This window comes from Apostichopus japonicus, chromosome 16 (assembly GCF_037975245.1).
Source record: "Apostichopus japonicus isolate 1M-3 chromosome 16, ASM3797524v1, whole genome shotgun sequence".
Taxonomy (NCBI): domain Eukaryota; kingdom Metazoa; phylum Echinodermata; class Holothuroidea; order Aspidochirotida; family Stichopodidae; genus Apostichopus; species Apostichopus japonicus.
In genome coordinates this window covers 17,686,749-17,700,772 of record NC_092576.1, presented here as the reverse complement: position 1 = coordinate 17,700,772, position 14,024 = coordinate 17,686,749, and the positions used below count along the sequence as shown (strand labels likewise).

Here is a 14,024-nt window from a genome sequence, read left to right as displayed (position 1 = left end):
TTCATCATTAGCACCGGTGTTGGCAAATCTCTTCATTGGTCATTTGGAGAAACAATTTCTGAATGATTCATCTGCCCCATCTAAACCTTATCACTACCGCAGATATGTTGACGATATTTACTGTCTTTTCCGAAATGAGGGTGAAGCCATCGATTTCCTTCAATTTATCAATACCCGGCACCCTAACATAAAATTCACTATTGAGAAGCAAAAAGACAGTACGCTACCTTTTTTGGATGTGTTTGTCAGCAACATTGGTCATTGCAACACTTCCGTTTATCATAAGCCCACGTACTCAGGGTTACTAACCAATTTGTCAGTTTCATTCCGTATTCTTTCAAAATTGGTCTCATTAAAACGTATTACGCTACTTTCGAAACATGTCGTTCTTTTTGTATTAATTTTGGTAAATAGATGTATAAATTAAAATCTGTGGTGTTTTCAATTTTTTAATATATATATATATATATATATATATATTCGGACACGGATTAAAATAATCCGATTTTCCAAGACTTCAGCATAGTGTTACTCGAGTTTTCACGCCTGCAGTGTGCGGCGATCATCACACAACTAGACGTAAACAACCGTGTATGTAACCTTAACCAGGAAGTTTCCATAAAAACTCCCTGCCTTAACATCATTGAAATGTCCGTATTCCGTATAAAGTAAAAATTTGTATACTGTCTTGTTCAGTCTTGCATGAGTTTTTCTTTCCCAGTAAAAACAGGCCCTCCCTATCCAAACTTATCCAAACAACCTTTACTCTTCAGTGGGTCATAAAATACTGAAACGCAGAACATAATGCAACTTGCTGTTACAGTTTGCTTTTAACTTCCTGGTGTTGTCTGTACATTAATCAACATGAGTCAAATTGATAATCGGCAATTGGCCTTTTGTTCTTGAATGTGAAGGCTGAGTTGCTACAGTAAGGTGATAGCAAAAGTGTCGTCCGCCTCAAACTATTGTCGGAAAACTTTCTATCTGAATTCACTTCATTGTCGAAATGTCTGGTGAGTAGTTTCTTTGCTCTGTCTCTTTAAATAAATCGTTTTAATCTTATTTTGTATGGTACGAATGATGTGATGTGGCTAACGGGTTCCTCCGTGCGGTTGTGATTGCAAACACGGATGTACCATAAGGTTGATTCTCCAAAATGAAACGATTTGTGGCAAATAGGGTACTGCATTTCTAAACTGAAATTGTTCCGGTTACTCACGTCACTGACTGAACTCGACTCGGGGATATTTATGGCTTATTCGATTGACTGTAACTGTACTTCGCATATTCGAAGATCAACGTTTCATTTAGGCTGGCGACAGCTCTTGTGGAGATGATCGAATGCACTGCAAACCAAAATGATACACACTGTCGATATATGATCCATGTTAAATACTTTTGGTAGGTTATAGCTATTGAAATGACGTTCGCAATAGTGTTGAGATCTGCACTCGAAATTTAATTTGAATCACTGATAATCAAAGAGAATTTCGTAATATCATGATATATTTTCTTCTTTGTATACTACACTCATTTCTCAAAATTAAATTTGATTACTGGTAAAGGAGGGAACGACCACTATTATGAACCAATGTGGTCTCCAAGTATGATGAGAAGCTTGTTAGAAAGGCGGGCAGTGTCCCAGACGCTACCATCCCCGTCACTCACTCACACTCACATATACCTACCGTACGCACCCGCACACTTTAAAACTAATACTACTATACAGTGTCTATACAAATAGCTTCAAATTTTGTACTGATAGGGTTTGAAATAGCATCTGACTTTGGGCGGATAGAGTATGAAATAGTATCAAACTTTAAGCGGATAGAGGATGAAATAGCATCAAACTTTGGGCGGATACGGTTTGAAATAGCATCAAACTTTGAAATGCTTTGGTACGAAATAGCATTGTACTGACAGGGTATGTAAAAGCAACTTTGCATCATATAGTTTGAGATAGTGTCAAACTTCACTGCCTATATTAATCTTCATCTCTTCACTAGCTAAACCTCTTTACATCCCAATGGATGAAGGACCCAGTCAAGGAAACTCGAAGGGGCATCTTCAGACCAACGAAATGACGCCAAATGTAAGTAACGATGAATATCAACTGGAAGATCACACATTTTTATTCCCTTCTCAGCGCATCAGTAATTCTCTCCTTCTGTATCCCTCAAGATTGATGACCGTGTGCGTTTGTTTTGTATTCTGACCGAGGACTTGAACAAAAGAATTCCAGGTCCTCGGTTGTGATTTCTAAAAAATCATCACGTCCTCAAAAGAATTCTATTGTATGGAATATTGTTAAGGTTAGGGTACGTGGATTTGAACAATGGAAAATACAATGGGGTCCTCGGTCTGAATGTAAAACAAACATGTGTGTGTATACAGTTACGTGTCATACATTCATTAGGCTTACATTCCGTATTCGCGTTCGTTGTGTCCCGTACCCTCTCAACCAGTTTAAGGTACAATATATTCTATAAACGGTTTGTGAATACTCCAAAGTTTACATTCCACCCTTTTTGAAGCACTCATATGGAATATTGTAAACTTCGAGCCTTCATCTAATAGAAAGGTATATTGTTCATACAAGCACTTTTAAGTGTGAACTGAGCCTTTTGATAAACTATAGAAAGAGAGAAAAAATGGTTCACAACGACTGTATTCATTTGATTGTTTGTCGCTTGGAAGATTGTCGGGGACGCTTTTGAACTGACTTTGCGGGTTGCTTCGTAAAATCACAGTCACTTATCCTACTGCCCTTCGAAGTTCCCCTCCTATTTCCTCTCAGGTTTAATTGAACCCTACTCCACCGCCTCTGATTGGGGTTAATGTTCTCTATTTTTTTTCCAGGGTAGGCCCACTAGACCACCACACTCCCAGACGGTGACCAGAGTGTCCACAGAGCAATTCAATGACTACCATGAGTTAGCAATGTGTAGCCGATGGTGCTGCCGGCCACTTGGAAGTTTGGCAATTCGGAAGTCCGATGAGGTATCAAATAACATGAATTCCTGAATTTCTGAATTAATTTATCAATTCCTTCATTCATTCATCAATTCATTCATTCATTCATCCATTCATTCGTTCATGCATTCATTTATCATTAATTGATTCATTCATTGATTCATCCATTCAATCATTCATTCATCCATCCACCCATTCATTCGTCATTCATTTATTCATTCATTCAATCAATCATCCATTCAATCAATCATTCATTAATTCATCAATTCATTCATTCATTCATTCAATCATTCATCCATTCAATCCTTCATTCATCCATTCACTCTTTCATTCCATTCATTCATTCATGTATTCATTTATTCATCCATTCATCCACTCATTCATTCATTAGATAATATATCGAGCACTGACTGCTGACTGACAATTAAAAGGCACAACTAACTTTTGCTTTCAGGAATCACATCAAATGAAATGAACCGACCAAACTGCTCTCCCACATCATAACTTGGTCACTTCTATCACTTCTACGGGTGATCTCCGCTGATTTACGACTATTTGTCCTAAATATTAACCAAATTCAGATGATGATAAATGGGCCTGTGCATTGCGTATAAGTTCTTCCCTGTCACAAACGACCCAGATCTAGCGGCGCAAGGAATTCAACGCTCCCATGTATTATCTTTGTGGAATGACGAAACATATGTATATGTCCATAGCTTTATGCCTATTTGCACCGAACATTATTTTGTGGTCACTAGCGGTGAAAAGCGTACATACTTGATATTTCTGTAAAGATAAGGAATTATTCATGACTTTCCCCTCGCCAACCAGCGAAATGACACACCCATCCTCACATATCTGATGTAGGTTGAAGTACAGTATTTCATCTCCCTTTACATTACATGTCGAGACTATAGGGATTTGTATAGGGATAATAATCTTGATCAGGCCTAGTCTGAAGCACACGTACACACTGCCAATGAACTATCAACGGTTTCCCACGTAACGATGACCGAAGTGAGTCTTAATCCAGCAAGCTAGAACAGGCTTAAAATTGCCATTTTTCTGTTCTTCAACAGGCACGCATTCGAGCCTCTTACGGTGATATGGTCGCGGCAAGACATGCTGCGGAAGAAGCCCGTAGATTAGCTAACCAAGCGATCGCCATCGGCTCGATAATGTGTATCGTCGCCACGATAATGGGTGTAGTTGTTTTAGCTGTTTTAGGTGTTTTATCAAAGGAATAGGCCCTTATTCAATCCCTCTCCTTCCTTCCTGTCTTCCTCCCTCCCACCTCTCTTCCCATGACCTTTCCCTCCCCAGTTCCCCATCTCCCTACCCCTACCTCTGCCCTTGTCCCTGCCCTCCCCTTTCTTTCTTCTGTCCCTCTCCTTCCTTCTTCCCTCCCTCCCTTTCCATGTCCCATCGGCCCTAGGATCCCGTGAAAAACAACTGTCATGCGTTAAATCCATGCCGTGGCGCTGTTACTACAATGAATGTTGGTAATATTTCTTGTTAACGAAAGTAATTATTTCTTACTGGATTTAGAACACGTCATTATGTTTATGTGACAAATTGAAAGTAATACACTTAATTTTGGAGTCAAATGTATACGGTAGCACGTGCATATGGAAGACTGCAGCCGTGACGTAATAAAGACAGGATCCGGGTTATATCAATTTAATAACGCACGTGCAAATGTTTCTTTATGACACGAAGTAACAATTGTCCACGTTAGATTACTTATACGTTTAATGAAGAAGAAATAATTGTACACGGTTAAGCAATTACAGAACAAATGATAATTTCTCCTTGAATTGATTTATTATTTGGCGTTGAATTGTACTAATCCGCATTGTAAATATATATTTCGTCCATAGCCTAGTGGTTAGGGATTCTGCATGTAAAGCGGGAGGCCCGGGCTCGAATCCTGGTGGAGGCTGGAAGTTTTTTCGCTGTTCTGGATTTTCCAACATATAAACATATACATATATATATATATATATATATATATTTATACATCAATATATATGTGTGTGTGTGCTGTTCTGTAATGATAGATTCCCCCCATTATACGTCCTGAAGAGCATCGAGTAACATATAGGTCTTGTTTTACAGAAGCGGACGCCATTTTCAGAAGAAGCTGTGATTTGCCTATTTAGATCGCGTCTCTGAAAGTTGTTAGTTTGGATATGGGTGAATTACAACACACACCAATATTATTTGCGAACCATCTGAAATATTAACAACCCAAAGGTTACGATAAAGTGACTCGTATTGAGACCACAATCAGGTTGCATCATTAAATTTATTTTCGGAAAAAGTCTCTAGTCAAACTAACTTCAAGGGTCAAAACTTTATGTTTTCAAAAATTAGATGTACCAATATTTCAATTTTGTAGTTCTTAAAGTGTTCTTTTTGTTGGAATATTAAAGAAACGTTGTAATTAAAAACAGTGAAATTTAAATGAGAAATGTCAAAGAGTAAATTGTACTTCAAAAGATCAAGTTACACTGAAAAAATCCAAATACTGTAATTCGTGGTACAGAACCCAAAACAGATCCGTATTGTCGGGAAGCATTAATGTAATTTTTGAGTTAGCCGTCCCTCAAGCAGCGTCACATGTCCCTCAAGTTGACGCTCGAAGGCAGTGGCTCCCCTCGCCCCTCCCCAATCCCACCGCCGATGAAACCCTAAACAGGACGTAAATAACATGTGTGAACTTAAAACTCTTTGCAGCGTTTACCCACTTACCCACATTTTAAAACGAGTTTGAGAATATTAAATATTCGACGAACATTCTGTCATTGCAATGCAAAGATCTTCAATTTATATTTTACTTCGACTTTTTTTCCAAAAACTTTACAGAATTGTTGAAAAATATGTGAAAAACAAAGTCTAAACATTAAATTTAAATTTCTTCTCTAAAAAAAAATGAATTTGAGACAACTAAATGAAGAGGATCAAATTGACACAAAACAATGCCAGTTTACCGAAAAACTCAATGATAATTCTCTAGAAATGCATCAGATAAGGTCGTAAAGCATTCTCCTCTGGTCATAAAGGCAGGCCATATTGCAAAGAATTCTGAGTTTGAGAGGCACCGACAAGAATTTAACAAGGAAACAACATATGATGCTGGGACAGATGGACGCGGCGTAGATTTCTGCCATTGAGGAGTGCGGCATGGTATGTCCCTTCTGAACCTAGATACGGGCCGACTAACAGATTATTTATACAAAGGATGACATCTACAAGTAGGAGCAAACTTTTAGAACTCGGTCTAGTTCTTCTTGTAGTACTTTCTTCAATACACATTGCCTTATTTGAGTAGACCCACTGTCCTGCCCCTATTTTGCTTTCATTTTTTTATTTCTCTTTATTTTCCTCATTCCATACCAAAAATACTGGGCGTCGCGTTTTTTATTAAAGATAAAACTTAAAGTCGTTGGAAACATCATTTAACGGATAACAACAAAACATCGCTCAGCAATTTCATACAAAAAAAATCATGCTTTGATGGGTGAATTTATTACCGAACATTTTATATCTTTCAAGCAAAATTAATTTACTATTCTCTGCGTTAAAATGGGGAAAATAATCACTTAACTGACATTGGTAATGAATTATTAATACATTATTAATGCCTGATGATCATGAATTCTTAATACAATATTATTGCGTGGTGATAATTAATTATTAATACAATATTAATGCATGGTGAAGCTTACTATAAAACTTTGTAGGTACTACCAAACACGTCTAGGCACGTTTACGATACTGTTTCCCGCTATGTCCGTAGTCGTGACCGTATCTGGCCTCTTCAGTCTCGACTCTACTTCTTCCCTGATAGGCAGGGCGTGCCTGAATTGGTCGACGTAGAGCGACCATTTTCTCTCTACCTGCTCTCTCAGATTTCCATTGACTAATACTTCGGAAAGGAGGATTGTTCATATTCCTGTGGTTGATTTTATCATCATCGTCATCCTCGCCGTCATCATTACCGTGGTGTGGACCGCCGTCATGATCTTCAGAACTGTCGTCTGTATCGCCATCATCTCCGTGGTGTGGACGGCCGTCATGATCTTCAGAACTGTCGTCTGTATCGTCATCATCTCCGTGGTGTGGACGGTCGTCATGATCTTCGGAACGGTCGTCTGTAGCGTTATCATGTCCGTGGTGTGGACGGCCGTCATGATCTTCAGAACTGTCGTCTGTATCGTCATCATCTCCGTGGTGTGGACGGCCGTCATGATCTTCAGAACTGTCGTCTGTATCGTCATCATCTCCGTGGTGTGGACGGTCGTCATGATCTTCGGAACGGTCGTCTGTAGCGTTATCATGTCCGTGGTGTGGACGGCCGTCATGATCTTCAGAACTGTCGTCTGTATCGTCATCATCTCCGTGGTGTGGACGGCCGTCATGATCTTCAGAACTGTCGTCTGTAGCGTTATCATGTCCGTGGTGTGGACGGCCGTCATGATCTTCAGAACTGTCGTCTGTATCGTCATCATGTCCGTGGTCGTCATGTCCGTCTTCGGGTCCTCCAATCAGAGGAGGTCGCGTCCCGATGTAGTCAATTGGGGGCGGTCTTTCTGTAGATTCAGGTCGGCCGTGGTCGCCATCATCTGGGCGTCCATCGCCAGTAGGATCGATTGGATGATCTCCATGGTGACCGTCATGATGCCCTGGATGATCGCCATGGTGACCGTCATGGTCCCCAGGATGATCGCCATGGTGACCGTCATGATCTCCAGGTCGACCGTTGCCGTCTTCCCATTCGTAGTCATCATCTGGTCTGTCGTAAATGACGTCACCACCTTCTGGCATTTCTAGAGTGGTCAGGTATGAGAATAAATATATACATATATATAGTTACAGTTATGGTAGTTATCTTGTTTCGTAAAGAAGACATCAGCTGAAGGTTTTTAAGTCTTTGCTTTTAGATTGGTTATTTTAATATGTAATTAGGATAGGTGAAACAGATATGTTATCTGAAAAAAAGAAAAGCTTTAGACAAGTTTCGGCACTTTGAGACCGTTGGGTAGTGTATGAGGGGAGGGTAGGGCGGACAGAGGTCTAAATTTGCCTAAAAACGCCTACTTCTATGGTTGAGATAAAAAAAAGTCTTGCACTTGCCATAGGCCTATGTTTCGTACATATTATGGAACCAACACATGATGGTATGCAATCGGCAGTGTACGAAAAATAACTGTGCTTTAAAGATTCTTATATATTTCGGTGTAACATTAAACAAGACCAAGTGTGGTTTCTGATGTGTGCCTGTAGATTACGGCATTACAGGATCGTTTACATATCTAGTTTAGGGATGCATATTATCACTGATACACAGTTGCGTCGAATGCCAGGTCCGGCCGGCACCGAGGGGAAAAAAATATTCACTGTGCCCGCCGCTTCTTGAAGTCTTCATTTTTTTCTTAATGAAAGTTCAGCAACTGTTACTTCCCAGGATGCAATGAAATACCTCGGCTAATTCACACCCACCCCTCACTCCCCCTTTCCCGTTCAGACCCTTTTAGTTGCGCTCCTGTATTCAAGTTTACACCTCAAGTAGATAGCTTGTTCCCGTTGCTGAAGACCACTTTCGTTGTAAGAGCTGAGTCATTATTCGTAAATCTTTCTCAATTTGTGTACTACTAAAGATCACGGCAAAATTCTTACCTGGTTTGCAACCCTGTTAACAAAGAAATAAATATAAAATTAGTGAGATATGAAATCATATGAATATGAAATATCTTAAAATGAAAACAAAGCAGTAATAAAATCACGTCGAAGACCATATCATTCTATATGATGTACTATAATATAGATGTGTTTTTGTCTTCTTGTTTAGTTAGGAGTGGGAATCCAGGTAAAGAAATTATGCATGTTCTCGTGCGGTTTCTTGTGTATTGCTCTGTTACCGTGGTAACCAGCGAAATCACTACGTATATAGAAAGATAAGTAAACGTTGAGTAGACAGTCCCTTTAATCATTGCACATATTCCGGAATGATTATCGAAATAGCGCGGATAAGAAACCATCGGTAAAAGTGAGATTTGTCGGAGCAAAACGTCTTAACTATCTCATACACCTTGTTGTGGGACAAAACTGTGTTTGCATCTCACGTTTAGTAAAACAAAAACAAAGTAAAAACACAGTAGAAATAAGAAATTTGAGCGTGGGGCAAAATGGCCCCCCTGGTCCCACTCCCTTGATCCACCTCTGAGTTAAGCACAACAAAATGTATGGCCTTTCAATAAACTTCGGCCACCCGCCGAAAGACTCTTTTCTGGGAGATTCTCACCTCTTCCCATCGAACTGCGTACGTAATACCGACTGCAATTCCCACGATGACAAGAAGGAACAGGAAGACACCCAGTAATCTCATGCCAGTACATCCTTTGCGCTCTCTTACGACAGTGTCGTACTTCGGAGGCAGTGATTGTACCTGTTGGCATTATATATAATGGAAGATGGAAGAATCGAATAAAAGAAAAAAGTTAGGAAGCCAAGAACGACTTCGTTTGCTACTTTCAAGAAGAACTACCAACAAACAATATAACCTTGAAAATAAAATAGGACATTAAAACAAGGGCCTATCCAGGAATTGAACCGGTGACCTCTCGCACCCAAAGCGAGAATCATGCCACTAGACCAACAGGCCGCTGATATAATAAAACGTATTCCAAGCAGTGCTAACACACATATCTTTTTTTTTTATTACATTCGTTGTATGCAGACTCAAATGAAATACTTATGTTGGAAGAACATAAATAAAAATCAGAAAATAGTAAACAACCTTCCTCCCGTTTGTGAAAATACAATCTACTACAAAACTAAAGGATAACATTTGAGACGTTATCTATAAGCATTGGAAGAAGTCGCATTATTGTAAAAAAAAATCGCATAAAAGAAAGAATACTAAGAAAACGAAGAACGACTTCGTTTGCTACGTTCAAGAAGAACTACCAACAAACAATATAAAATTGAAAATAAAATAGGAAATTAAAACAAGGGCCTATCCAGGAATTGAACCGGGGACCTCTCGCACCCTAAGCGAGAATCATGCCACTAGACCAACAGGCCGCTGATGTAATAAAACGTATTCCAACCAGTGCTAACACACATATCTTTTTTTTTTTTGATTACATTCGTTGTATGCAGACTCAAATGAAATACTTATGTGTAATAACACGTATTTAACCAGTGCTAACATATATAGCTATATTGTTATGTTTTAACATTCGTTGTATGCACACTCAAATGAATTATTTGTGTTTGAAGAACATTTGATTTGACTTGATTTATTTGTTTTTTCACGTGTTAATTTACAGTGTGAAGGAAGTCTTCTAAAAAGAGTACAACAGCTTAACAAAGTAGAAGACTTCCTGTATAAAGAAAAGAAGAAAAGTGTTTACATATCAATACAAAATAGAATAATTCGACAATCAAAGAATACTATATGGTAATAATATGTACAATAATAATTTGTTATCGTGCCAATGAATGGATGACTTATTAATAACTAGATATTACGTCTTTGGTTAGATGCTTTTTGAATATTTTACTAATATTTAACATCAATATAATCAGAAAATAGTAACACCGTTAAACCCGTTTGTGAAAATACAATCTACTACGAAACTAAATGATAAAACTTGAGACGTTATCCAAAATAGCAGTGGAAAAAGTCGCCCTGTTGTGAACAATTCGCGTAAAAGATATATAACTTTGAAAACGAAGAATTAACGACTACATTTGTTATGTTAATGTAGAACTATATAGAATTGAATTGATATGAATTGAACCATATAGAATTGAAAAAATAGGAAATTATACAAGGGCCTATCCGGGAATCGAACCCGGGACCTCTCGCACCCAAAGCGAGAATCATGCCACTAGACCAACAGGCCGCTGATGTAATAAAACTTATTCCAACCAGTGTAAACACATATATAGCTATATTGCTATTTAATAACATCCTTTGTATGCAGACTCTAATGAAATACTTGTGTTGGAAGAACATAAATAAAATCAGAAAAGAGTAAACAAGCTTTAACCCTTTTGTGAAAATACAATATATTACCAAACTAAAGGATTAAACTTGAGATGATATTTATAAGCAGTGGAAAAAGTCGCACTGTTGTAAAAAAAAATCGCATAAAAGAAATAAATACTTAGAAAACGAAGAACGACTTCGTTTGCTACATCAAGAAGAACTACAAACAAACAATATTAAATTGAAAAATAAAATAGGAAATTAAAACAAGGGCCTATCCGGGAATTGAACCGGGGACCTCTCGCACCCTAAGCGTGAATCATGCCACAAGACCAACAGGTCGCTGATGTAATAAAACGTATTTAACCAGTGCTAACATATATAGCTATATTGGGTTTTTTTTTAACATTCGTTGAATGCAGACTCAAATGAAATACTTATGTTGGAAGAGCATAAATAAAAATCAGAAAATTGTAACAAGCTTTAACTCTTTTGTGAAAATACAATCTACTACAAAACTAAGGTATCAAACTTGAAACGTTATCCAAAAAAAGCATTTTTTCTCTTTGATTTCCCTAATTTGAAGAAATAGTTACCATATATCTGACTTTGTCCCGTATAAGTCTCAAGCTAATAGTAACAATTCATATATATATATACGAAAGCCATTGGGCTGGCCGACTCCTGTTGCATCAAACTAAAGGGTGCAAGCGTGAAGTAATATCAATATAAAATCAATAGACTAAGAAACTATGTTTTGAATGGGGAGCCACCAAATATTTTTCTTGGATCTTTTGTAATGTTGTAATTATATTGACCATATACCGTAGTGGTTTCAAAGCTTCACGGTACTTAAACAAAGAACGACTTCGTTTGTAGCGAACTATGAACGATGTATTCCATGTAAGTATGAATTCCACACAGCAATTACAATAAGGTTAAACAGAGTGTCAAACACCCAAGTATTTAACATCTTCTCATAACAGTTCGACATGTACAGCTATACGTCGCGCTCAATAGAGAGGGCCTTTGTATTCATACTTTATCAGGATATACAATGCCATATTTTACACTACGGATACGTGCGCCTGTGTGAACACTTACAGAAAAGACAATCTAACATTCAATTTCCGGGTTATGCCGGTGAACGTTTATATCCAGGTAGAGGAGGGCAGTGGGGGAGTGAGAAGGGGAGGGATTTTGAGCCTCGGGCCCCAGATGATGTTAATCTGACACTCACCTTGGTTTGGGGAAATATGATACTCTTTAAAGAAAAGCTTCCCAAGATAGAGCTTGGATGGACACAAAACCAACCAACCCAGACAATTTACATGACCTACTTTCAACACTGACTGTTCGAGAGTAAATGAAACTTTTCTTAAGTAAGGTCACCCAGGAAAGAACCTGGGCACGAACACCAAACAACTCAAGGACTGATTCGCTCTCAACTCCAGTCTCCATGTATCGAGGGAACACAATGCTACACATGATCTTAGTCGAAGGCCGTACCGATGAAAATGATTCGCAATGAAAAAACAATATTCAAATCTAAACTCTACAAGCGTTATGATATGCCGCTATGAATGGACATTTACACACAAATACAGAAAGCTGTTACGAATAGTTGACTTTATACACCTCCACGTGGACGTACTCTGTAGTCTTGTCTCCATTTTTTAACTCTAAATTTGGAAGTTGGTGTTACCATTATCCATTGTGAATAACGCGATAGAGTAGAACTATAAAGCTAACAGTGAATAAGACAATTGAGCCCTGAGAGATTGACAACTTTCACCAACTAACGAAAATGCGAAATCAGTTAGCTAATTGAGGGCTGGAAATATGAATTCAAAGAGAGGTTTTATGCTGGCTGATCACGTTGGGGTCACCAGTTTCGCAGCAAGAAAAATAACTACGGTCCACTTGGTCGGTCTGTTGCAAAATAACTTCATAGGAAAAAAAGGATCCATCCATCATTAAATGTATGTTAAGATCCTTCACAAATTACAAGTCAATGTAACGAAATAAAGGAAGGTGGCTCCGATAAAATAAAACGATGGCGGTCGGATAGGAACGTTTCCCAACTCGATGAGAATAATCCGATCGAAAGTAATAATATGGCTATTAATGTAGGCGATTAACGTAGTTGGTAGCTCGTCGTGTTGAGCGGTCCAAGTCGAAAGTCGAAGTGGTGTAAGTTTGAACTAGTCATACTACAAGGGTAATTGAGGGCTCTATCAGTTGACGGAAACAGTAGCGGTGTCAAATTACGCCGCTACATAACCCCGCTGCTAGATGACGATATTTTACGAGTTTACACCGCAGGTCATATGCCCTTTAATCTAAAGAATATAATGATCATGTCTTCTCTATAACATTGCACAAATGTAACTCGCCGGCCTAGTAAAAACTGCTTGATCGATTTCCTGGCCCTGGTTAGTCATCATTAAAACACATTATATGCCATACACGTACACGGCCAACCATATAGGTACCATAATAACGTTACAAGTGCCTATGTTGCTAGAGCTGAATTATTATTGATAACGCAAGGTCGTTGCGGATAAATACCATTCACGTTTCTTGCCTGCAACTTTCTGCAAGATGTTGTTAACTCAAATGCGTTCAAATGTTAGAGAATTTACGATCTGTTTTAAAGAAGTGTGCTACTCAAGGAGATCTATTTTATTTACGTGGCAGAATTAACTGTTCGCCCCCACAATTCTTTGCAAATCTTTGTCTGGATTTTTGCCTGCGTAGCAAACCTGTGAATTTGAGATAAGCTATGAAGGGTGTATGTTGAGCTGGCATTCACCAGCCAACCATGTAGATAATGGAGCGGGCTAGTATTCCCAATATTGTAGCGCGCGTGCGCACTGCCCAGTACAATAGTTACTGGAGGAAGAAGGCATTTATATTTCTACAGATCTCCGGTATCATCACCATCGGATCGTTTTTTATTTGGAAAGATATTTTGAAACGGTGCAAGTAGAAAGGTACGAGGGTAGTAAATTCTCGTGGAAAGCAAAACGTTTAGTCGGTACAGATC

The 14,024-nt window shown here is 38.6% G+C and overlaps 2 protein-coding genes and 2 non-coding genes across 4 annotated transcripts; 1 reads left to right on the top strand and 3 right to left on the bottom strand.

Moving 5' to 3' along the window:
- The first annotated feature begins 882 nt into the window (after positions 1-882).
- LOC139983453 (uncharacterized) lies at positions 883-6,275 on the top strand. Its single transcript, XM_071997005.1, has 4 exons — positions 883-1,013; positions 2,007-2,092; positions 2,860-3,000; positions 4,053-6,275. Exons 1-4 carry the CDS (start codon positions 1,007-1,009, stop codon positions 4,218-4,220), a joined length of 402 nt encoding a protein of 133 aa, XP_071853106.1. The 5' UTR covers positions 883-1,006; the 3' UTR covers positions 4,221-6,275.
- LOC139983452 (uncharacterized) lies at positions 6,102-12,652 on the bottom strand. Its single transcript, XM_071997004.1, has 4 exons — positions 12,614-12,652; positions 9,281-9,424; positions 8,656-8,668; positions 6,102-7,805 (listed from the first exon to the last, which is right to left on the bottom strand). Exons 2-4 carry the CDS (start codon positions 9,362-9,364, stop codon positions 6,736-6,738), a joined length of 1,167 nt encoding a protein of 388 aa, XP_071853105.1. The 5' UTR covers positions 9,365-9,424; positions 12,614-12,652; the 3' UTR covers positions 6,102-6,735.
- Trnap-agg (transfer RNA proline (anticodon AGG)) lies at positions 9,991-10,062 on the bottom strand. The gene has a single exon. It is a non-coding gene; the product is annotated as a tRNA-Pro (tRNA).
- Positions 10,818-10,889, bottom strand: Trnap-ugg (transfer RNA proline (anticodon UGG)). The gene has a single exon. It is a non-coding gene; the product is annotated as a tRNA-Pro (tRNA).
- Positions 12,653-14,024: the final 1,372 nt, after the last annotated feature.

Coding starts and splice junctions, on each gene's coding strand:
- LOC139983453 (XM_071997005.1), top strand. Junction 2,093..2,859: donor CCAACGAAATGACGCCAAAT/GTAAGTAACGAT, acceptor TTTTTTTTCCAG/GGTAGGCCCACTAGACCACC. Junction 3,001..4,052: donor CAATTCGGAAGTCCGATGAG/GTATCAAATAAC, acceptor GTTCTTCAACAG/GCACGCATTCGAGCCTCTTA.
- LOC139983452 (XM_071997004.1), bottom strand. CDS start 9,364: ATGAGATTACTGGGTGTCTTCCTGTTCCTTCTTGTCATCGTGGGAATT.